Source organism: Pieris napi, chromosome 11 (genome assembly GCF_905475465.1).
Source record: "Pieris napi chromosome 11, ilPieNapi1.2, whole genome shotgun sequence".
NCBI lineage: Eukaryota > Metazoa > Arthropoda > Insecta > Lepidoptera > Pieridae > Pieris > Pieris napi.
This window is the reverse complement of record NC_062244.1, coordinates 8,423,508-8,449,554: the sequence shown is the minus strand read 5'-3', so window position 1 is coordinate 8,449,554 and position 26,047 is coordinate 8,423,508. Positions and strand designations below refer to the sequence as shown.

Sequence of the window (26,047 nt, the reverse complement as noted above, 5' to 3'; positions counted from 1 at the left end):
AAAAATGTCATTTAGTTTTTTGCCAATATTTAATAAACTATTTATATTTAAGAAATTTCAAAAAAAGATTCTGAAAGAAGAGGAAATTTCCAATAAAAAATTCTTAGCTCTCGGAACTCTATCTCCATTATTTATAATTTTAATTTAACGCTGAAAATAGGTCTGCGCGTGACATTTTTAGGATTCGCGCGTGGCGTCAAAAGCGACTACGGCACATTAATTAATTTATTTAAGGTATTGAATATTTTTTTTTAAATTTGAAAAAAAATATGGTGTGTTCGTTATGAATTTTTTTTTTATTTTTTGATTATCTATAATATTACTTTTATTTAAAATTAATTTTTGTTTCTATACTTTGTTATATATGGTTGTTTTTGTTAATTTTAGAAGTTTTAGAAATTGTTTATAACAAATTGGTAAGTTAGTAAACAATAGAATTGGTGATTAAAAAAAATTTTTTTTTCTGTTACTTTATAGAGGACTGTCAATTATGATTTTTGGAAAAAAAAATGTTTTTAACTAATTATTTAAACAGAAAATTAAAAAAAACGATTATAAACAATTATAAAATTGTTATTAAGGAAAATTATTTTTTTTTTAAATCATAATATTTTTAATGTAATAAAGTTGTGACAATTTTTATTTTTAAATATTGATTTAATCAATTTGTTTAAAAAAAATATATCAACAAATGGCGGGAATTTTTTTTTTTTTTGCAAATCAATAAATATCTTGTATTAATAAAAAAACGATTATATGATGATTTAGAAAAAAAAAATTTTAACAACATTACATGGATTTTTAAGTTTTTGTTTAAGTAAAAAAATTGTTATAAACAAAGTATAAATATTTCTTTAAATTTTATGGCACAATCTTGTTAAGTATGTATGTAAGAAAGGCTCTAAGAAGCGAAATATTTTTACGATCATTATTTAAACATTTTTTTTTCACTTACAATTAAGACGGTCGTTCGAGAAAATTTCGTTAGTTAACAATTGTTTAACTTGTTGAAAAATTAACGTTAAGTTAAATTTCTAACGGGAATAAATTAATTATAGTGTTCAGAACACACCATAATTTTTTCAAATTTAAAAAAAAATATTCAATACCTTAAATTAATTAATTAATGTGCCGTAGTCGCTTTTGACGCCACGCGCGACTCCTAAAAATGTCGCGCGCAGACCTATTTTCAGCGTTAAATTAAAATTATAAATAATGGAGATAGAGTTCCAAGAGCTAAGAATTTTTTATTGGAAATTTCCTCTTCTTTCAGAATCTTTTTTTGAAATTTCTTAAATATAAATAGTTTATTAAATATTGGCAAAAAACTAAATGACATTTTTTTTTCATCTTTAATTGTGTATAACTTTTGCAATTTTTTATGTGCTAATACACGCTTTTAGCACATTTTTCTAGACGTCATTCCGGATCCAATGAGGTATCGCACATAATTTTAAGAGCAGTATCTCTATTTTGTACCATTTTCAACTTGTCGACTAGACTATCATATCTATTTGGACATGTTGACCCTAGTCTCTAGTCTGCCTAGACACTAGATGTATACACCTTAATGATAATAATAATTATTTATTTTTATTATTATACACCTTAGTCCGTGTATGGAGGAAGATGACGAAATCTTCCAGCAGTCGAAGATTTTATTCTTTGAAGCTTCTTTTTGAATAAATAAACAAATAGACTGACAACTTTTAGATCAACCTTTAGAAGGAAAACGGTTATAGTTGAGTAAGCATTACTAACAGGTGTAAGGGCACATTAATAGTAAAAGAAGGGTTTATGAAACATCACTGGAGCCTCACTGGGATTCAGAGCACGTCCCGATTGATTCTTAACCGCAATTTACCTGGAGCTAGTTTTCTCTCTAATAGTAAGCGATTTTTTTCAAGCTTTTTACTTTCTCGTAGACGAAGATTTACCCATACATAGGTACCCCAGAATTACTTTTAACTATTTTTGATTGGAACTCACACATACTCACTCACTCTAATGCACCCACACAATCACTCATGCACACAGGCGTGTTGAAAAAAGTTAAAAAACCAAAAAAAAATATTATATATTTTTATGGAATTTTACTATTAAGTTTGTTGTGGAAGAGAGGGGTACCCGGTATTTCTTTACTTAAAACGGTTCCCAAATCTTACACATTATAATGCATTGTTGTCAAACGAATAAACACATTTTTATGTTGCGTTGTAAAAAATCTATTAAACCTTGAATAATTGGGTTCAAAGCTTTTTCATTCTCTAGTACATTAACAATATAGATGCAGTCATTTAAAAACACTATGTTTTATTAACATTATCAATTATTGGATTTAGTTCATTGCCAGTTCTTCTCTTCCGTTCTACGCCCTTGATTTAAGAACTGGTAAATGTACATAAGTGTACTTTGTGTTACCTATATGAATAAATGATTTTTGACTTTTGACTAATATTATTTGAAATCGTATCGACCGTTTCATTACGAAACCCTTACGACTCCTAGACATTAAAACTGATATTTTGAAAATTTATTGTTTACACTGATATGGATACAGAAAGATTTATATTATAAAGAGTTTAATCGCAAGTTCAGATCTAGGCCTGTAGTAGGTATTAAGCAAAATATAGCTACGTTATTGCTAACTGTTAGCAAAAGGTTTTATTCCCTACAAACGTTATAAGACATTTGTATTCACACCAGAACAGTGCTATCATGTACCGATATTCTTGTTTGAAATATGCGTTGGGTACAAAGATACGGAAAATCAGCATTTTTGAGGGTCAGATTTGATTCAGGAGTTACTTCTGGGAGCTTTACGAGGTTTTTCAAACCTTCGTAAAAGGTAACACAAAGCAACAATAGTGAAAGTTTTTTAACCTAAAAACTAACGATAAGAGGCTAAAATTTGGACAAAAATATCCAGGAATGAAATTGCGTTAATTTTTTTGCATAATTATAAGTTATCAAACTGAATAAAACCTGTTCTCAAATTAAGATATTTTTACGAACGTTACAGATTAAAAAAATATAAAATTGGCGGCAAATTTTATATTTTATTGAAAAGGTAGATACTATATTATTTTAAGTTACTAACAAAAAGTCGATATCATAAAGTATTTCAATAAAATAACTTCAAGAAAATGAGTTTCTTTGTAATCAAAACGCATTGGTGTCGGTTGCTCTTGCATTGATGACTTTAGAATGGAAGACTAACATTTATTTAAATTTTATATAAATAACGATATTTCAAAATAGATAACATTTTCATTTCTTGGCAAGGTGAAGAATAGATCAAATGCATCATTTTTTTTTCTCATTAACAACTGTTAATAAATAATTCAACTGTTTCATCTTATTGAAATAACTTCTCAAATTCTAGGTGAATTCAAAATGTCTAATTCAAAATTGCCCCGTGTTGAAATGAACTCCCCGAAGAAAAGTTACCAGAGGTCTTTTTGTGTCTCACTGGCTGGTGCTTCTATGTCACAGCAAATTTCGAAAGTGAAACGCCTGTTTGAAAGTAACAGGCCGACGTAAAGACGAATTAACTTTGAACCGTTTGCTTAAACGTCCGTCCCATTCAATACTTCTTAGTACTTATCTAAACTAAATCATTCCAATGACACTGTTTCATCACATGCATTGATCCCTCTCTTATGATAATGTATACAATTTGACAGAAAGAGACAAAAGATTACTTCAGTAAATCAGCTTTTGTGAATAAGCGTAAAGTGCGTAAGAATTAGCTGGAGTTTTAACTTCTAGCCTTATCATGGAAACTTGACATCAGGATCTCCATGCGTGGTTTTTGTTTAGCAAGGATTCTCTTTCTGAGACATATCGTCAACCTTTAAGTCTAAATTTCTAGGTCGTGCCTAGAAATTTAGACATAAAGACTTGACTAGGCTTAAACTCGCGAAGTTTTCTCAACAAGTTTCGTTCAAAAGTAGGAGCAAGGAGAGAAAGCACGACCTCGAGGTTAAGAGTTGCACATTTTATCACTTTCTTTTGACTCTTTCCGCCACAAATATTACTGGTTATAAAAATGAAGAGTAAAATTGGATAAGAACATAATTTTTATGAAATTTGAACTTTCGCAGGTTGTTCCCATTTATTTGGATAAACTGAGCTTATCGGCTTTACCTTAAAGCGCACATTAGTATTAATTTGCGGGAAAAGGGTTTCAGCCTTCAGGTCAAGTACGGCTCGTTCGTGAGCAAATTACAATCATTTTTCATCCATCCGCGTATAATGTTTTATCCTATTGTAAAAGGATTACTTTGAGTTTTATTAGCTTCGGAGAACCGATCATAGACAAAGATGATTGTGATGAATATGATCATTATGAGATTTATGTAATAGAGAAGCTGAGTTATCTACAATTGGATTTTGCTCTCCTTCGATTTCGTGCATTTTGGCAATATCTTCAACAAAAATCATACACTAGTTTTACTTATTTTTTATAAAAGAAGCAAACGGGCAGGGTCACATGATGTTAAAAAATTGGTACGCTCATTTCTTGAAGGATATAGGGAAGGATAAGTCGAATTGGTTCGAAAATACATCGGTTGGCTGGTTCCACATAGTGGTGGTGCGCGACAAAAGCTGCCTTAAAAACACTCAGTGAAACGATGGACCTCGAAATATGGGTGGAACTTCGACGTCCGATGATGCAACTCAGCTGCTCGTAATAATCCGAACACTCTCCATTATAAATTCGGTAGAAGAAGCAAAAAGTCCCCACATGTCTACTCAACGCCAAGGGGTCAAGGCGCTCGTCACTCGTACTCGTACTGTCAAGTGGAAGGAGCTGGTACTGGGAAGCTTCTGCCCAGAGGTAAGAACAGGACTCCATATGGGGCCGAATTTCCGTTTTACAGATTTATTTATACAAAGATCACGCGATTGGTTGGTAAGCCCATTTGGTATTGTTTGAGTTTATTGCGTTCATACAGACAGATAAATGCAGCTCTTCATTTTATGATATGTAAGGATCTTATGAGGAAAAATTAAAATAAGGTTTTCTTCTAAAAAAATGTTCATTATGTATTTCGTGTTCAAATGACCAGTTGTTAATGTTTAATATTGCTATGTAATTTATAGACTTCGTTTATTATTTTTACGTTAATGACATCAAAATTACTCATATTATGTAAGGAATAAAAATGTAATACTTATTTAATGATAATTTAAAATTACGAAATTTTCAAGCTTTCCTCCACCGAATTAGCTGTTACTGATTCATGAGTGAATTATTATTATTAATTTGGTAAATATTTACGTAATGATCACAAAACAGATATGAAAATGGTAGACCAAGATCTATAGGTTGTAGAGCAATTGCTTTTTTATACTTACGTATAACTAACTAACATCCTTTGCGATAGGACCAAGGAGTTTATAATGCGCCTACAATATTTATTTAGCAAAGACGTGAGTATGTATTTTTTATCAGTGAAATTGCACAGAATATATCTTTACTATACATTTTAACCACTTCAGCATTAGTACTCATATCTCTATATCTTTTCATCGTAGCGGTAAAAGACTAACGTCAAAAACCAATAATTATGTAACATTGCTTAGTATTGGCACTAATTAATTGTATAAATAATCGTACCAAGAGCACTATAACTTTCCTTCAAACAAATATTTGACCCTGATGTTTTTAAAGTTAAGATACTTTGTCAAACTCACGTTGGAGCATAGATAGAAAATATGTCAATTAAAAAGCAGGTGTTGCTGAAAAGATTTAATGTCGTTAAGAGTCATTAAAACAATTATTTATTTTTAGATTATCTTTTAAATTCCCAACTGGCTTTTTGGCTGGTTAAACATTTATTTAATTTAAACGTGTGGAAGTCGTATAAAATGTCAATCATTAAAAAAATCAAGAAACGGGATTAGACATCGGGTTTCGTCTTGGGGCAGTCTTCTAACAGCATACACTTGCCGCTAGGCTTGTGCCGTACGGTTGGCGATTCACAGTAGCACGCGGAGTAGTCGCAGATATCGCCTTGCCCTTCTTCAGGCTCGGGTGTATCGCACGTCGGCTCCGGCATCAGCTTCCCACAACCAGTTGTGTAGGCCCGCGTTCCTACTTCACACTCACGGTAACCTGGAAAACATAAAATTTTCACACGTAATTTCATACTTTTAACTTTAGTGCCCTGCCTCAACGGGACGCCCTGGCGACGTGGCCAGCGACGTTACCATGGCTACGACTGGCGTCTCTGCGTCGCCAGACTAAGTCGCCAACCTGCGTCGCCAATGCATTCAGTTTTGTATCGACTCAAAAATCAAAATCAAAAATAAATTTTAATTAAATGATCATTATTATGTAAAATATGAATAATTAGAAGAGCAGGAGCCTTACTAACAATTTATTTCAGGATACCTAAGTAAAAAACATAATTAAGAGACTATGAAAAAGCAAAAAAAGTGCTAATTCGCCAGGTAGCCAGCGTCGCCAGTCGCCGCATGCATAGCGGTCGACTCTGGCTACGCTGGCTCCTTGGCGACGTCGCCAGTCGGTAGCCAAGTGAGTTAGCCGGCATACATCTTAATATGAACTAGTTGGCAACGTCGCTACGCCGCTATGGCGTCCCGGTGAGGCAGGGCATTTAAGCGAAATTGTCCGCGTTACTTCATGTTCAGCTAGGACTAATTTTCTAAAAAAGACACATACTACTGCCGTATTGCAGTAGTTACGTATTGGGAATTTCACTATTTGTTAGTGCTTAATAAGCTATTGCTTAGATTTAAGTAAGCGCGGCCGGTGCAGCCGGTACGCGTTAGAGTGAGACAGACAATATAGGCGTGTTAGTCTGAGTCTGGTAGAGTGGAAGATTGAATTAATAAAAAAATACTGCATAAATAAAAAATTGCATAAGTTGATAAAAAAATGCTATGCAATAGCTTTACCGCGGCAGTCCCCGAGTGCCACACGCTTTTTTTATTAATTCTTTAAATTTTCACTATGTAATTCTTTAGCTTGTTTTGTCCTGAATAATTTCTTGTGTTTTTATTTTGCATGACAAATTTTTAATTGGACATGTATTCCTGTTGATTTAGGGTCCAGGTGACCTCTAGGACATGATTGTGTTGTATGTAAATAAATAAATAAAAGCTTACAAAATATGCGGCGAATATAAAAAATCATACCTTCTTAGTTCGTTAAGGAGTGATGGCTTATATATGTTAACGTAAAATTGTAAATACGTTAGATTGTAATCTATCTCGCGAGATTATAAACTGTCGAAAGATTGTGAACCTCAGCGTACTGCTTACAATTTAACGTATTATTATTCGGTAGATTGTACTCTATCGAAGTGAAACCGTCAAATTACAATCTAAAATTGTCAACTGTCCGAAGGTTGTCCCTGATTGGGCGGCTTTATAGTAGACCGTTAATTAGTAATACGTTAAATTGTAAGCAGTACGTCGAGTTCACAATCTTTCGACAGTTTACAATCTCGCGAGATAGATTACAATCTAACGGTGTTTACAATTTTACGGTGACATATATAACAGGAACGGAGAGGTACTAGTTAAAACGACATTAAAATAAATATAAGTAAGCGTTCCAATGCAATTAAAAGACATCTAAACAAATTAGTCTTATAGCAATAGTATTAAAATAGAATAAATTTGTTAACTATTCATATTTTTGTTAAGACCCAAGTCGATAATTTAAAATTATCGCAAGTAAATATAATTACTTCAAATCGGTCAAAACAACACGATAACCTGTTTTTCTTGTTTTTGAATATTTATTTAAGTACGACGCCGGAGCTCGTCTTAAAAATTACCGGCGAGATGAAGCATACAAAATACGCCGCATTGTTGTAATTGATATTATTGTATATTATTGAAGTGAAACTTCTTTATCGGGGTTGGAAAAAATTTTTGTGTAACATTTTTTCGTTACGCGTCACATTTTTTGGTTACGCGTCACATGTTTCGGTTAGGCGTCACATTTGACCGTTACGCGCGTCTTTTTCCTGTCCCTACCAAGGTTGATTCAAAGAGATTCTAAACCATTCATAACAAAAATGTATACTAACGATACAATGATACCTACTAAAAATTCTATTACAATTTATGAAATTCTGTAATAATCTTAGTGGTAATAAGGTAAAATGAAATAATTGTATTACATATTTGTTTTCAAGTCTGTGATATTAAAAGCCTTTTGTTAAACTTTATCTAATTTAACTTTATTTAACCAATTTCTGTAGAGTTGCATATAGATAATTTTTCGAAAAATAAGGTCATAAAGAAGTTTCACATCTAACGTGTGTACACTAGTACACGCACATTTTTTTTATTTTGTTTGTTCTCGCGTCATAAGACATTTCGTTCATGAACTATCAGACAAATTTCTATAAAAATATAACCGACTTAGAAATGAAGAATGAGATAAAAATGTTACCTGACTTCGTGTTGTTAATCAATTAAAAATGTTAAATGTTTAGTTAAGCTTTCCGTTAATTAAATTGATTCCATAGCCCGGTTGACAAATAAACAGGTATCAAATTTTACCTTTAAACACCTTTTTTATACATAGGTAATATACCTTATATACCTGAACAGGTTTTACAATAATAAGTTTGTCCACGTACCTAAGATTTTCCTTAAAGATACCTAACAATATTCCGACATAAGTTTTATAAAATAAGTAATAAATTTAGTCTATGTCAACTACTGTAACTACGGATTCCGCTTGTATATTATGTATTTTTTTGTTAATTTCTATAAGAAAATAAGACCGTTTTACACACTATATGGTCAAGTAAATATAATTATACCTAGAACATAAGAATACTTCTAGTATAACCTTATTTGTTTTGGCGTAAAGAACAACGGGAATATTTGCTCTTTTAGCTGCCTTTAATATAAGGCCGAATTAGTTTATACAAACTTCCTTAATTTTTTTTCTCAAGTGACTCTGATCAAATACCAACATAAACATCGCTCATAGCGATGACACAAAATTTTAAACATATACCACATATATGAAAAAAGGAGATGAATTTTAGCAAGACGTTAAGAGCACAGATTAATATAACACAGATAATAATATGGTTAAGGAAAAAAAAACACTTACATCTTCCCATCACGTAGATACATCCTCGAGGATAAAGAACTGTATCAGCTAGACATAGCCCAACCACAGACAAAAAACTTATAGCAATAAGAAGTTTCATTATAAATTCTTGTTTCGTTGGAACAACGACTAGTACTGACCTGTCTTATTAATCCGGTCAAGCTTTATAGTATACACAGATAACATATACGTATGCAAATGTTTTGTATGACTTTGGTTTTACCTCAACAAGGAATGTTTAATATTTTTTATTGAACTAAAAGTATTCTTAGAAATAGCTTTTAGATCTTAAATTGTATATTTTGTGATAAACATATATAGAAACATAGGTAGACAACCGTACCAAAAATATATTTACAAGATTAAAGCCCTCATAATTATTGTAAATTAAATTATAGAACTATTTACCCATTATTATACCGATTAGACCCGACCAAACGTCGGACGTCCCTTTATATATTTTATAAACACTTTGATATATACAGAATATACTCGTATAGTTTTATATTAAAAAAAAGAGATTTATAAGGATTTATTTGCCTAAAACATACATTTGTAATTCAATTATAGAAAAACTTAAACCACCACCTCAGGGCCTCATATTTCTGTATTTAGTGACTTGATAGTTTTTCTATATAGACAAGTAGGTGAACAGGCATTTGTGCCTGACGCACGCCATAGATTTTATAAGACATGTCATTTTTTCGTCAGATGTTTCTTCATCGTTCGAATATGTTAATCGCGCTAAAGTAAATATCCGAACCCACGACACTGTAACATGCTCAATAACTAGACAATTTCTCTGTACCATGCCTTAAACATGCCCTTTTTAATATCAACTAAATAATTTATCAACCGATTTATATCTTATTATAAATAAACAACGTATAAAGTCGGATCGAGTCGGTAGTATTTAAAACTTCAAGAAGACAAAACCAGTTATCATGTTGTGTTGACCGCCATGAACTTGTAATATTTACTGATGACACGATACTACTAATAAAGACGATACATAAGGATGTAAATCTTCCTTACATTAATTTAGTATGAAATAATCATATTCAACTTCACTCGGTCTGCAGTTGTATGGTTATGAGACATGGATCAAACACATTATGCATATATTTTGTAGATCATTTTCCACTTGCTAACTAAAAAATAACTTTATTCATATAGGTAACCAAGTACACTTATGAACGTCAACAGAAAATATGTTAAATTTACATTCTAAATCCGCAAGTCAAGGGTGTGGAGCGGGCAAGAAGAACCGGCAAGAAATCACAACAACTAGCCATTCAACCGAATTTTTAGAACCGCAGGTCTCTATAACCAACTAGCAAACTCGGCGAACTCCGTTTCGCCACCAGATGGCTTCGTTTTATGTAACATTTCGTTTGGTGATCCCGATTTTCTGTTAAAATTTTTTCTGAATTTTCTTTGCTATAAACCTCACGGAGCCCGAGACCTTTCCAACGAATGCAAAACCGTGGAAATCGGTTCGTGCGTTCTGGAGTTATAGCGTCAGGAAGGAAAACCCGACTTATTGTTATATATTAGATAAAACAGATTTCGAAAGCGATGAGCGATTAAGCTAGGTGCTATTCGCGAGGGGACGGAAACAAGTTTTTGAAAATTGTCGCTGTCATTTTAAAGATCTTATTTATAAGTTTAAATTATATTTTACAGAGTTATAAAGATTTTGTTAAATATCTCTCACTTTAGGTATAAATTATAATATACTTAGCGCTACATACAAGGCTCGACTTTAAGTCCAATCGGGCTACCAAACAATTTGTTTCTATCACCGTCAACTCGTTACGAATTAGCTTTATTATATATGTCTAACATATATTATAAACATATATAATATACCTGTTTAAGCCATAAAATACGACAATGAGGTCTCAACTGTAACTACGTGTATATCATAGAAGTGAAGGTTTTCTAATTCGTATAACATTTTACCTATGTTTATGTGACGTAATTAACCTTCAACGACAGTTTTCTATATATTTAATGACGTCATGTGGAGATCGGGAAACAAAAGAACTTACGGATGCGGTTATGAAACACGCGTTAATAGTAATAGCTGTTATTGTTAAACTTGTGCTAAGTAATCTCTAAATGAAGACAAGAGTTACCCTATTCTTAAGTCTATCAGTCATGAAACTTTTTAACCGACGTCGAATTCCGCCGTAGCTCAGATTGTCCTAAATTGAATTTCTTTCTGGGTGCTTCGGATTGGAAGGTACTAAAGGCTGACTACGTATTATTTTATTAACAAATAAACAAAATTAAAAATAAAAGTTTTCATACAGATGCAAAAAGGTAATCACTTCACACACAGCGGCATTCACTATAACATCGAAGATATCATGAAGCGTATTCAGGACGGATTTTATACGTATTATTATTTGTTATTACGCGGATAAGATGTTCGCTTGTTTATTGGGTGTATGAATGAGCTATTTAAACACCACTCGCCGGTCGTGACCTGTTTCCGATATTGTATTGTTTATACATATCACATTACACGTGATGCGCTTTATCTATATAGTTTAACTATAAATAGTGCGACATATGTTATGTTTCGAACTTATACGTTTTTGTATCGAGTAGAGTAGCTGTCACTTTTGTTATTGTTTAAGAATTTCAGTCTCTCAAATAATTACCACCAGCTGTCAGAACATCAGGGGACAAAACGATTCACTTTTATTTTTAAAAATCCCAACCGACTTTCGGCTAAACATTTATTTAATTTGATGAAGCAAATAATATATATATATATATATATATAAACTATTTAAAGCCTTATTTGTATTTTAGTTACGCATTGTCATACTTTGCATTGGTACTATCACAAATAACCGTTTTTATATATATCAGATAAATCGCTACAAAAATATAATTGACAAATTTGTTACCTACAGGTAACAAATCTTTCGCCCTAGATATACATTGATAATACTTATATACCTGTTTTTGATACAGGACTCACATTAATAATACGCTTGTGCACGTAATTAGGATAACATATGTAATAGATTTAGTTTTAGTCATCCCATCATTCCCTCCTTTTTGAAGAACGCGGATTGGCCAAAACTATGCTAGAAGGATATACATAGTTGCTCCCCTCACACTTTAAAATCGATTTTCATTTAGTTTTTATAATTTAATTGTTTTTATTATCTCTTCGTGTATGTTATGTATGCCTATAAGTGCTTGTCACATTAAACATTATATTTTATTGTTCTTGTACCAATGTATCAGTGTGCCGATCGTTTGCTTTTATAAATAAATAGATTTTCCTTAAAGATAGATAATAATACACCAAGATAAGTTAGATAAATTAATAATTATTGAGTCCATGGTAACTACGTAAAATATTTTATATTTTTCTGTCAATTTCAATAAAAAAAAATACTAAATTTTTTAACATTGTACACTTGGTCGAGTAAAATAGTATAAGTGTTGCGAACAAAACAAAAGCTATTGAATGTTATATTTTACTAGTTTATTACTCTACAATAAACTACCAACCTAAACATCGCTCTAATCGATAGTGCCCAAGAATATACACAAAACATGAAAAATATGGTAGAATTTTAGCAAGTTGCAAGGTCACAGACAAAAAACTCATAGCAATAAGATGATAAATTCTTGTTTCGTTCGAACAACAACTATATCTTACCTGTCTTAATACGGCCAAGCTTTATAGTATGGTATACACAGATAACATGTAGGTATTCAAATTTTTCATATGACCTTTAACTGAATTTTAACTTAAAGAAGGAATGTTTGATATTTTAAGAACTGGTAAACTAATCTTTCTTTCTTTTAGCTTATAACTATTATATATTACTTTATAGCTTTTAGATCCTGACAAAACTATATATTATATAATTGAACTTACAAAAATATATATTTACCGGTTATAATTATTATTGATAATTGGAAATGAAATCATAAAACTATCTACCCCTGGCATGCCCTAAAGCAGGAGAAGCGTCAAGACACCAAGGTAGAGACATAGATGTTACCTACCCCAAATAACGTTATTGGAATAAAATAAACTTTTAGAACATATAAATAGGTGTAATGCCTGTATCGTTAGACCTACGCAGACCAAACAAGACTATAACATCACGTATTAGAGTTTATAGTCATGTTTTAGTAACGTCCTGAGCTGAGATCGAATCTATGATCTCAATGACGGTGAAAGAAAACATCGTACAGAAACTGGCATGCTATAGATGCTATAGTCGAGTGCGTGTCTCAGGCACAGGCTAATTGACACTATTACAGATAACAAATACAGAAAGCCAGGCTTAAAAAGTTCTAGCTGGATTTGAAATTATTATACCGATATTATGTTCTATGGATGTATGGGAAGTCTCCAATACGCATTGGGCTAGCGTGGGGACTACATACCATTCCCTCTCGCCTAAGAAAGGAAGCCTATGGCCATTAGTGGGACAATTAGAACGTGTAATTGAGTACGTTGAAAATCTCGAAGTTTATTAAAATTAAACTGAGTACAACGTGATGATTTTTACTGATAGGGCCCCATCAAAATAATTTGCCACGAGCCAGATGGTATAGTTACGCCACTGCTGACAATACACTAATTGGTTATTATTTGAACGTTATTGATAATTAATCTAAAACGCCACAATTTTTAATTTAAATATATTTATATATATAATTTAAAGTAATAAACTTGGACATCAGTAACAAAAATACGTTTCTTCATCTAGATATACATGTTTATATTGGACCTCACTTTATCTTAAGTACATAAACTCAATCGCCTAAAAGAAATATAAATAAATCGAGAACACGATACTTCGCAAACGAGCACTTAAAAGTTCCGTTACGCAGATAAACGTTTGATAACACACGCAATTTCGAATATAAATAAATTGAAACAAAGTTTAACCTGGCCAATGACTTTTTTGATCTTAAAAAGGTCTTTTAAAAAATTCTTAGTTTCATTCATCAATTGTTTTATATGCACATCACGCTAAAGCTACTCAAATTAAGTATCTAAGTTTTATATTGATATCCAAAAGAGATACAAATAACTCGCAAGTGTCAATGACATCAATAATTACGTCCTGTTTTTGAAGAAACCTTTTTATATGTAATGTGTCCATGTAATATAACTATGTTATACACTGGAACTCAAATCGCAGTAAAATTTATTGTATTTACACTCTTATACAGATTAATTTAAACTATGTTAATTATGAATAAATTTCTTCGAAGATCTATTTTATTAAATATATACTTTTGTAGAAAATACCACTTAACGCACACTGAACTTTCGACAGAAAGTTTCTGTCGCTATTTCAGCTAAGCAATTTTTAATTAAGAATAAGGAAAATTCTTCTTAGATTTATAAAAATATAAACTTATGAAACGGGCCAATCAGTTCGAAAAGAATTTTCTAAATCGATTTCTTAACGACAGAGTTCTTAAGTAAAAAAACATTTTAATTAACCTTCCCGTGTTTTCAAGTTTATTTAAATTTAATAAGAATAATAAAACTTTTTAGAAACAAGCTATTTTACATATCTATCTATGATCTAGATATTTACAATTATTATGCTGTCTTCATGGTCTCCCGAAAGTCCTGAGTTCGTCTACTGGGAGGAACTATTTGTTTTGTGTTAATAGGTACAGAAAATACACATCCTGAAGTATGTACCATTGAAAGATTACTTAAAATAGCTCAAGTCTCTGCCTAGAAGAATAACATATCTTATTTTAATTTATTTATTATATGATTTCTTATTGGTATTTTTGGATTATTAGAATAATAAGAAAATAATTTACCTTTATTAATCTTACTCATAGATAACTAGATAAATTTTTTCCTACACTCTCTTTTAAAACAAAAGTATTAAATATTTATACTTACACGACTGAAAAATCTTTGACCATTTTGCGGAGCTGGGCCAAATTATTAACATCCAATTCAAAACAGGCCTACAATCTTATAGGCAATTCCTTCGGGGTTTTGAAGATATTTAAAAATACTCATTTACATTCAGGCGCATCAATTATGTTGAAAGGAGCATGCCATTAAAATATCTTAGAAATTGTAGCTTTGCATAGAGGTTTTCTCTTAAGCACATATATATATAGCTACTTAGAACTTTCTAATGTTGATATTTTAAACTTTACTTTAGAATATATTTGATTTTTAAGGTTTTATTTAATCAACAATTATGGAAGAGAATAAAATAATTAAACCTTTATTTAATTATTCTGGTAGCAATCCTAAACGAGGCACTGTTATAGAGGGATAAAATCATTTTTTAATTTACTATAGATTTACAATAATAAGTAAAAACCTGTGTATTCCAAATTTGAACTCAGAGTTTAAGACGTGGAGTTAGACTGTTTTAACTTTAAAAAAATATACTAAATATATATATACTATTTGTTAATCAAATAGCAGTTTTATAACAACAAAATATTGCCTTTTAAAAACAACTCATCTGAGTTACGATTTATTTTTGCTCTGAATAAACCATTAGGCGTTATCTTTTACATAAATTCTACATTTAAAACGCCTAGACCCGTTTTATGTGCTTAATTCTAGTAAAAGTATTTTTATAGATTTTATTAAGCATACAGCAGTTTCTAGAGCAAGCTCTGAGCTGCTCTATTTTTGGTATGTTCTATAACGAACTTAATTATTAACAAGCAAAATCGATTTCTTTAAACTCTGTATATAGTGAAGAACTCTTCTCTCAAAAACTAAATTAACAACAAAATATGTTATAGAATAAAATTGTTAGACAATTTATCTTTACGACATTAAAGGTATTTTGTTTATGTAAGAAGAAAAAAAAACAAAGGCATTAGTTTAAATCAGTCTGTATTTTAATTTATGAATACAATCTACTTGAGACCTTAATAGTAACATAATACTAAACTTACATTTATCACAATAATACGATTTACGCAGGACTGTTACCTAAAGCCATGTTCATTGCGTTCAATATGTCACCGTTATCTGCGTCTATTTCCCACGCGAACAAACCACCTAGGTAATTCTTTCTTACGTATTTACCTTTCTCGGTAACAGATCTCGCGTTGTCGTATGTAACAAGTTCCCCTGTAGATGGTCTGAACACATAAGGAGCTTGAGCGACGTTATCGTAGTGGAACTCCCATTTGTTTTGAGCAATTTCATTTGCAATTTCCCTGTAATCGACCACACCGTCCTGCCATGTACCCTTGCAAGGTCCTGTTGCGATCCCCGTGAATGGATTACCTTCTGTATAATTATGTACTCCAGTCCACCCACGTCCATACATAGCAACACCTACGACAATTTTCTTCGGGTTCACGCCTTGAGCCAATAGGTACTGAACACCGAAATCAGTGGTATAAGTTTCCTTTGAGTTCCACTCGGGAGCGTACAGTGAGGTTTGATGACCTAAAGTATCATTGGACCATGCACCTTTAAAGTCATAGCTCATAACAAAAATATGATCCATGTAGGTCTGCGCAGCTTTGTAGTCTACAACTTGGATTTTGTCCCATCCAGCACTTATAGCTGATGTTAATTCGTATTTCTTGCCCATTTCAGCGGATAATTCGTTAAGCATTTCTCTTAGCTCCTTCATTAATAAAACATAGACTTCACCATCCTTAGGACCACCAAGTGTCGGGTTTGCGCCCTTACCTCCAGGGAATTCCCAGTCTATGTCTACTCCATCGAAAAATTTCCAGGTTTGAAGGAAGTCTTTTACTGAGTCAATGAAACGCGCTCTCTTTACCTTGTCATCGAAGAAGAAGAATGGATCAGCGAGGGTCCAACCACCAATAGAAGGAAGAATCTTCAGATCTGGTCTCGCTTGTTTTAAAGACATCAGTTGGCCAAAGTTGCCTTTGTATGGTTCATTCCATGAAGAAAGTCCCTTTTGTGGTTTTTGTAACGCAGCCCAGGGGTCGTGAATGGATACTTTAAAGTCTTCTCGGCCACTGCAAGATCGCTGTAACGCTTGGAAACTTCCCTCGATTTCCTTCAAACTGTCGTTGATTCCATCTCCGCCACAAATCGGGATAAAACCGTACAAAAGATGAGTTAAATTCGGGATTGGTATACGGTCCACGGGATACTTTCTTGGATAAACTCCCCATTCAACAAAGTAAGCACCAACAACCTTTCCTGACGTCTGTTTAAATGGCTTATGTTTTTCATCCAGAGTGTAATCTAGGGGTGGTAAATGGCTACCATCTGTGTCGGCAACAACAATTTCTGTCGGATCACTGGAACTGCAGCCGTCTTTATTACAAAGCTGGACTTCCATCATATAGCGACCACCTTTCTTAATTTTAAAAGTAGCTGTACCAGCAGCCCTAGAATCCCCAGACCAGTATTCTTTTCCATCCAATAAAACCTTAGCTGAATCTGCTGGATCTCCAGACCATACATTCCATGTAACTGTGACGTCAGCTGCATCTTTCCTTGTTACAAGCTGGTTATAAGCTGTAGCTGCCTGGTTGACTTCGACGATAGCAAAGGTCCGTTCACCCCATCCTAGCGTCGGTTTGCCTGGAGGTCCACACTGCGCGATCGCAAAAAGGCTCAAAAAAGCCAAACCCAGCGCCTGTTGACTCATCCCGATTCCTATAAAAATAAACAGTATCAAAACTTAAGCCCCGCGAGTTTCATCGGAGCGTTGGAGGTGCACTGATCTCTCATCTCGTTGTAATCTTATTTATATGAGGGGTAGAGTAGGCCAACCGTTTAGGAGCCCGTATGGAATGTTGTAGTGGTGTTGAACGTAATAAAAATCGTTAGCACAGTTATCTATGCCGGTCATTGGGTCGGTCAAGGTGACAGATCACTTTATTGTCTCCCAAATGATCTGTTTTGTGCGACTAATGGGCCGAACCCGTTATGACTAATTTAGAGCACGTTATCTTTAAGTTTCATATAGACATTAGTGGACTATGTTCGTAACGTATCTTAGTTAAATAATTGTCTTGCATTAGCGCCCTTAAAATGAAAAGTCCAAAGAAATTAATTACGACTTATCAATCCATACGCTTAAATAATAGCCAAGACAATTTAATTATTATGAATGATTATATAGAATTAATACAAATGTATTTTAAGTATAAAGATAAATATTTTAATTTATTACTCACGTTCACCGTTCCCAAACGAGATTTAATATAAACCACTTTATTTTAATTTGATTGTTATTATCTAATTTGGTCTACTGCGGTTGATACAAAATATCTAATTAGTTATTTAAATAAACGACCTATCACTTTCAATGACTTCTATTAGCTCTGTAAATATTATTAAATTAATCACAGTTTACGTTATGAAGTGTTTTTATTAGTAAAAGATATGTTATCAGATTAAATGATGATTGTAATTCCAAGTTTTTGCTAGATTATCACTAGGCATTGCGTATTTTTATCTACTCACTTGAACGCTATAAAATTTTAACTTGTAATTTATGTTTTAGACTTTTCACCGATAAATTTAAGGTAAAATTTGTTTTTTATACCTTTTTTATAACAATAAACATCACAAATCAACCCAAATAATTAATGGTATATCAATATGTAGTCCAAATCTAGACATTTCTTGAAAATTTATTAGACCATTCATTTGTAAGTTTCAGTACAAGAATTAAATGTGTAATCAAATGATATCATAGCGAAATTTTAAAACGACGAAAGAAATTCCAAGCTTTATTTTCCACATCTCATTGACACACACTATTTTTCTAATTATTCTGTTTTTAAAGCTAAAATATAAACCATATTTTTATAACAAAATAATTTTCAAGTAATCTATTTGACACAATGGTGGTATAATGCATTAGGTATTAAGTAAAAATACAATGTACTTTATGTTATAATTCTTCATATAGAATCTTTATATAACGCGTAACGATGATATAAGATTTAAAGAAAAGTCTAAAACAACTTGCAATACTTTATAATAACAATTGAATCAGCGTTTAACTATTATTCTTTTGTTTTATCAGTATACCTACAAAGACTATAAAAGTTCTAAATTCTGACACATGACGCATACGTTTTTGAAAAACGGAAATAACAATTGATAAGATTTAACCGGCCAACTACAAAGCTTAGATACGATTACTCCAAACCCTTCTTTAAAAACAAATATGACGCATTTAACCGCATGTGTCACATTTGTAACAATTAACAATAAGAAAGTATACAATTTGCATACAATCGCTGGGCGGGTTTTCAAGTTCAGGTCATTAACCCGCAATGCATATTGAGGTCCAAGTCAGGCCAAAAGAATTGAAAAAACTGGTTTAAATAAGAGCTGATAAATCCATCGCTTTAAATAGTGAAAGGACCTATCTGCTGGGTACATTATCTGTATGTACCTTCTCCTATTTGTACCTTTGGAATTATTGAATATTTCTTATACTTGTGACGATAAAAATTACTGGCGGCCTCGCTTTGCACGGAGTTAGTAATTTTAAATTATTTTGGAAATACTACTTTACTTTACCCATAGCGCTTATATAATGTTTTATTTCCAGAGCCTCCACCTTGTGCGATAACCAGTTAGCATTAAAAATTGTTTGGTTCTGGATTTAGTTCATTTTTATATATATAGTTCTGACTTAAGGGTGAGTGAAGAAGAATACATGAAATTTAACATCTCCGTCAAATAGCCTCTTCTCACCATTGGTGAGGGAAAGGCTATGTTAAGTTAAGCTAAGTTTACATGTCGGTAAGTCCTGTAAAAGCGTGATACCTGCGTCAGCAGTGAGTCAAGCAGACGGAAGATTGGAGGTCTGGCTAGACGAAATGGCTAAGCCCAGATATCGAGCACAAACTCAAACTACGGTGCATAAATGCAAGGGGAAACCATTGTACTATATTCCCTAGAAATCAGTGGAGCTGAGGATGAAAGGAAACCGAAGACAGGGAAAAGTGGGGCTAATTGTGTGGCCCCACTAAGGTCATCTTCGGAAATAAAGAACTGAATTAGATACTTTAGACATTACCGTGACAGATTGTATAGTTAATTAGCTAATACAGTTAAAAACAAATAATTTTATAGTTTAATATTATCAACATACAAATTAATAAACAGAGGTTTGATAACACAAAATCCACTAAAATCTTAGATCACGTAGGCTTGTGGCATTGCAAGGGGTGTACAATTATTAAGTTTTATTAATCTTATCGTAAAGGTTGCATCCTCGACATTAAGCGACAGTCGTGTTTCTATAAATTATCGTCGACAACAAACGTTTAATTGTTTTGTGTTATTGCGGATTTCAAATGCCTGATTAGATTCTAATTGGGCCCTTATAATTTTAGAAGCTTCTAATTTTAGTGTAGACTTCAGATCATTGAATTTTAACTGGCAAAGTTTTTCAAATTGTTATTTAGGTATTCAAAAACTTCTTCTAAATAGAACTGTTTACAACTAATATTTAAATGACCCGTATTGCCTGTCACTCATACATCATAAATAAAATTCATTTTTGATAATGTTAAGGACATTGCTCATTTTTGACATTTTTCCATACAAATACGGGCTTGTTTCGACATAATATATAGGCACATACATACTTGATTTTCACTTTAGACTGAAAATAAACAAGAGCACAAATCTATGTAGTTATTTTTGTTTATAATAAAAATTATAGATTTTATAATAATTTTATTATATCGCTTTTAATTGTAATAAAAAACTTTCTTTATTTCTCTAAATTTATTAAATTTAGAGAATTAATTATAATTCCTATCTGTAGGAATAACTTACTCCAGGATCAAATATATAATATTATTTAGTTTAAAAACTAATTTTGTGGACAGTCTAAAGAAACCCACCTTGGCTGACTTGACTTTTTGACCCGTTTGTATATTGGTATTTGCCAAATTGTATTTATTTGTGATTAAATGAGATGTTTTGTATCTACAAGATGACCCAGCGAACATGACAGTTATGAAATCCATAAAAAATTTCTATTAGATTTTTTTTTCTTTTCGTGTTTTTAACTATTTTTCTGAAAATCGGTCCAGCCATTCTCGAGTTATAAGTGTTCTAACAAACCCGACGTTTTTCATATTTTAAGAATGGCTTAATTTATTTTTATCAAGGTTTTAATTAGAATAAATTTGACTGTTGACTATAACAACATACAAGTCGAATAGATGTAATAGTAAGATTAGCAACGCGTGATCGATCATAACAATAACTGTGCTTACATCTTTATTCCAGTTAAGAATTAATACATCACGATTTTAAATAGACAAGCTTTTAATTTATCACATTACTGTATTGTTTTTAAATAAATACGGTATTCATAATAAATAGGCCTACTTATCTGTAGTCTTTTGTTTAAATTTCTCTTAACGTTTTTAAAATATTTTTTTTTTATGACTGTAATATATTTCAATCTGTATTTTGTTATTCCCTCAAATTATACATAGCGCGAGGTTTTAATAACGCACATTGTACTGTTTATAACTAATAACTGTTTAAAAATACCGTAAGATGTCCCTTTGCGATTGCGAACATATTCAAATCAATTAATTTGTTTAAGTTTAATCCTTATATAAATGGGATAAGGTTGTTTTTATGATTTCACGGTCAAAGTCAATGATCTTATATAAACAGCATTGAACTCGTTTGCATTTTTACATGTGTAATATACTGCAATATTGATTTGCTTGTCAATGTAATGTATTAAGCTTGGTATCATGTTTTTAAGGGGCTATTACGTCTTATAAGCAGACTATATTATTGTCTTGGAATTATTAAAAAGATTCATATGTTCTTAAAGTTTCGAGCCTCCAATAGGAGTGCAATTTGATATGACAGGTTCTTTAAGAGATTTCAAAAACATATTTTGTTTTATTTTAAATCATTAATTCCAGTCTATGAAGTACCACAATCGTTTCGCTTAATTGTGATTGCCAAACGAAACGATGGATCGCGTGTCTCTGATTGGTCTTGAGATGCTTTGTTGTGATTGGTCACCATCACTACAAAGTGATGACATATATGATATATATAAAGCAGAACTACCACGTTTTTTATTTATTTTAAAGGGGGAGAAGGTTAGGGGAGTGTTTTTGACATTTTCGAATAGAGACTCCAAAATCGAGTGGAAGTAAAATGTCGTAAAACATTTCAACGGCGCGCCTATACGGTGACACCTAGTTTATAATAGAAGTTGTAAAATATAATTACGGCTATTTTCATAATACGACACTACCGTTTGAACTCTACCTATGTACTTTACTACAAACTTTAGCATTAGCTGATTTAATATGCTTTTTGATACAATCGTGTAATCAAAACCAATGTGTGATAAATAATTATATTGTAACTGGCGGCATTTCACGTTTTGTATTCGTGTAAATTGTTAACTTGTTCGATATTTGTGTACTACACAAATAGAGCGTTGTTTGATTTGAAATATCGACTTTTACGGGTCAAACAGATTATACAAATATTTGAACATAGATAAAACATGTAAAAAACAAATAAAAGTTTTATTTACCGCCAGTATTATATTAAAATGTAAAATATTAATTAATATGGTAACACTAAACTGAAACTGTCGAGTAGTAGCGACGTTGCTTAATCAATTTCTTTGGACATAGAAATATATATTTGGAAAATAATAAAATGTCCATAGAAGATTTGCCTTTTTACATAAGAGCACATTTCTTAGTTAATTAAATATATAATTGAAATATGTTCGTAATCATCATAGTGTAGAACATAAAAAGCTCAAATTCTTAAGGCACTAAAACAAATATCACTCATATTTGTATGTTACTATGTGTGTATGTATGACTCAAAAATAAACTTTATTATTATTAAATAAATAATGTTACCTCCTCCCAGAATACTATTTATGTTATTGTGAAATTGGACGATACGTATTGCAAGGTTTGACTTTAGTTATTTATATGAAAAGCGCCATTTTGAATTAATTATAAACTTGACTTATTGAGATTATACATGGCAACCGCTTCCCTAAACAAATAATAAACCAAACTTTTAAATGATCTTATTGACAGCGATAACTAGGTGTCTGTGAAGCTAACTTGTAAATTGAATTACCGAAACTGCCATGTTTTAATGTCAAAAAAAGTTTTTTTTTAAATTTATAAAATTTAGTAAGATTCGAAATAGTCGGCGGGAGGCTTATACTATTTCGAATCTTACTAAATTTTATAAATAGTTACTTGAATAATTTTAAATTACCGGTTTCGCTTCGCGGTCAAGGGTGAAAGATGCCGTTTGAGGTTAGTGTAATAATTAAATTTTTTGAACCTTCTAAATACGGTAGTAAATAGTATGTAATATTCTATGTTGGCACACTAGTTAATCTGTTTGGCGGGAAGACTTGGGTTCAGTTTTAATAAAGATGAAATGAATGAGGATAATTTTGGATAAATAATTATTTGCTTCGCTCTAGTTAGCGGTAAACTTTATGATTTTTAATCTATGGGAGGGGTACTTTTTTATAATTAATTCCGCAACTTGTTTATTTTTATACCATAATCTGTGTGATATAGAAAAAAGAGTTTCTATATAACACAGATTATGATTGTATAAAAAAGTTTCTAAACGAAGGATTAGAAATACTAAAATGTTAACGGTATCCTTTACGAGGTAATAAATATCCAAACTGCGTATTGCTGTGACTTTTAAAGAATGCACTAGTTTAAACTAAATGTGTGTCAAAAAACTAGAGCAGCATCTAGCATGAATAAACGCCGAATAAATTAATTAACATAATATATCGAACAATACAAACAGTTAAGTGAAAAAGTGCTTTAAATATCATAAAAATACGCGCGTTGATAAAACAATGATTAAATAATCATTAAAATATCATTAACAATCATAAAAACGGAAAGATTTGAAATTATTTTATTAAGGTCTACTAAAAACAGGTCTTATAATTTTTTTTGCATTTCGAAATGTCGAACTAATAAGTTACTGTTCCAATAAATCAAAGTAAAAAATACAGGAATAAATAGTAATGTAATTTTTTATGATTAAAAATTGTAAATATGGCAATATTTAAATGTGGTTTTCCGTGGATTATTCTATCGGTGTAATACTAAAATGTTTTAACTTTAAATAATGTTTATGTTAAATTAAAATAACTAAACTGTTTTTAAACACTTTTCTTTCCTAATGTACCGCCAAAATATCTTAAACAGTTATATTGTAAATCTTATTTGGGACTACGATAACATTCTAAACTATTATATGTAAAACGGATTTCTCACTTAAAAAACCACTTTTTCACCGCACTGTACCAAAATATACGTACTTTATTATGTATATATGCAACCACCTGCGCGAGCGCCGGTCTTCCTACAACTGGGCTCTATGTCTCTTGTAGATCTTAATGATTCAAGGGACTTAGGACATTAGTATTGCACACGCGTCTAGCACCCTGTTTATACAAACATACCACTTGCCATAAAGTGAGGCATCCAATATGGCGGAAGTTACGAAGAATACGACGAGTCAATGTAAAAACTTACAGTAATTTGATTATTTAGATTCTGTCTTTATATTGACTATTTATTAAGATACGCGTAGTTTATTAAAACTATTTAAAACATTCAAATATCGTTGTAATTTTTCAAAAGGAAAGTATAATATGTATACTGTAAATTGTTGGTCTAGTAGCTTTAGCGTGCGACTCTCATCACTGCGGTTGTAGATTCAATCCCTGGCTGTGCACCAATGGACTTTCTATCTACGTGCGCATTTAACACTCACTCGTACGGTGAAGGAAAACATCGAGAGGAAACTGGCATGCCTTAGACCCAAAAAGTCAACTACTTGCCTAATTGAAATCATCACGGAACAGGTACAGAAATCTGAGGCCCAGACCTATAAAGTTGTAGAGCTATTGGTATACTATAAATATAATAATCAAACAAATGCGCTTTCTATATCCAATCGTAAATGATACGGGACGTGGACTTTATCATTTAAAAAAAACGGTGCGTGTTCTTATGTACGCGCGTAAGAAGTTATACTATACATTATTAAAAATAGTTTTTGATTGCATACAAATAATTAATTACAATTAAATAATCAAAGACTGGAAAAGGAGTCATTATAGTCAATAAAGTTCAGTTTCAGCATCTTCCGTGGGCAACTTCATTCTGTTAATTTTGTGTCACGGTGCGCGCGCATCGTAAAATTTCACTCTCATCAATTTTTCATAACGCGCATAAAGAAGTATAACTTCAAAAAATGCGTAGGATTTACGTCTGGTATTTTGCATATAGACGGGCGTTAGTGAAGTGTTAAAATTAAATCTAGTAACTCGAAACAATATTTGAATGAATAACGAGATCAAATGACCCGTCTACACTGAACAAAGGTTTGCTTCGCATGACTGCCGCTACGCAATTTATGAACAATTTAAATCTATTATTTAATCATGCTTTTACTTGTTTTTGATGCATTTGAAGTATTTTTATAAATAATTTAGATTCGTTACGTTACCAATTCAAATAAGGTGCTTGTTGAACTAACATTATTTATCGAGTCTGATTTGTATCCACAATCTACATAAGAATTTATAGTAAGTATTAATAATCATATATACTTTCTTTCCAAATTGAAATTCAAAAATCATTTAATCATGTAGGTAACACATTGTACACTTATGACTTGTCAGTAAATTTTAAAACCATTTTCTATGTATTATAGTAATATTTGACGCCAATTATGTGTATATTCTAGTGTATTGTATCACAATAGGTCTTTGTCCGCTGTTAGCAAGCGATGCACGCACTAACACACGGAAACTACATTGCAAATATTTTTCCTTCACCAGAACAATGTTTATTACTACGGTTTGATGTAGCCTTATCCTTACTGAAGTCCTATAACTT

The 26,047-nt window shown here is 31.7% G+C and overlaps 1 protein-coding gene across 1 annotated transcript; it reads right to left on the bottom strand.

Annotated features, from left to right (window-relative positions):
• Positions 1-15,987: 15,987 nt before the first annotated feature.
• Positions 15,988-24,584, bottom strand: LOC125053906 (chitinase A-like). The gene is made up of 2 exons (XM_047655521.1): positions 24,460-24,584; positions 15,988-17,765 (listed from the first exon to the last, which is right to left on the bottom strand). Exon 2 carries the CDS (start codon positions 17,755-17,757, stop codon positions 16,087-16,089), a length of 1,671 nt encoding a protein of 556 aa, XP_047511477.1. The 5' UTR covers positions 17,758-17,765; positions 24,460-24,584; the 3' UTR covers positions 15,988-16,086.
• Positions 24,585-26,047: the final 1,463 nt, after the last annotated feature.

Excerpts from the sequence above, each read along its gene's own strand:
- LOC125053906 (XM_047655521.1), bottom strand. The coding sequence starts at position 17,757 with ATGAGTCAACAGGCGCTGGGTTTGGCTTTTTTGAGCCTTTTTGCGATC.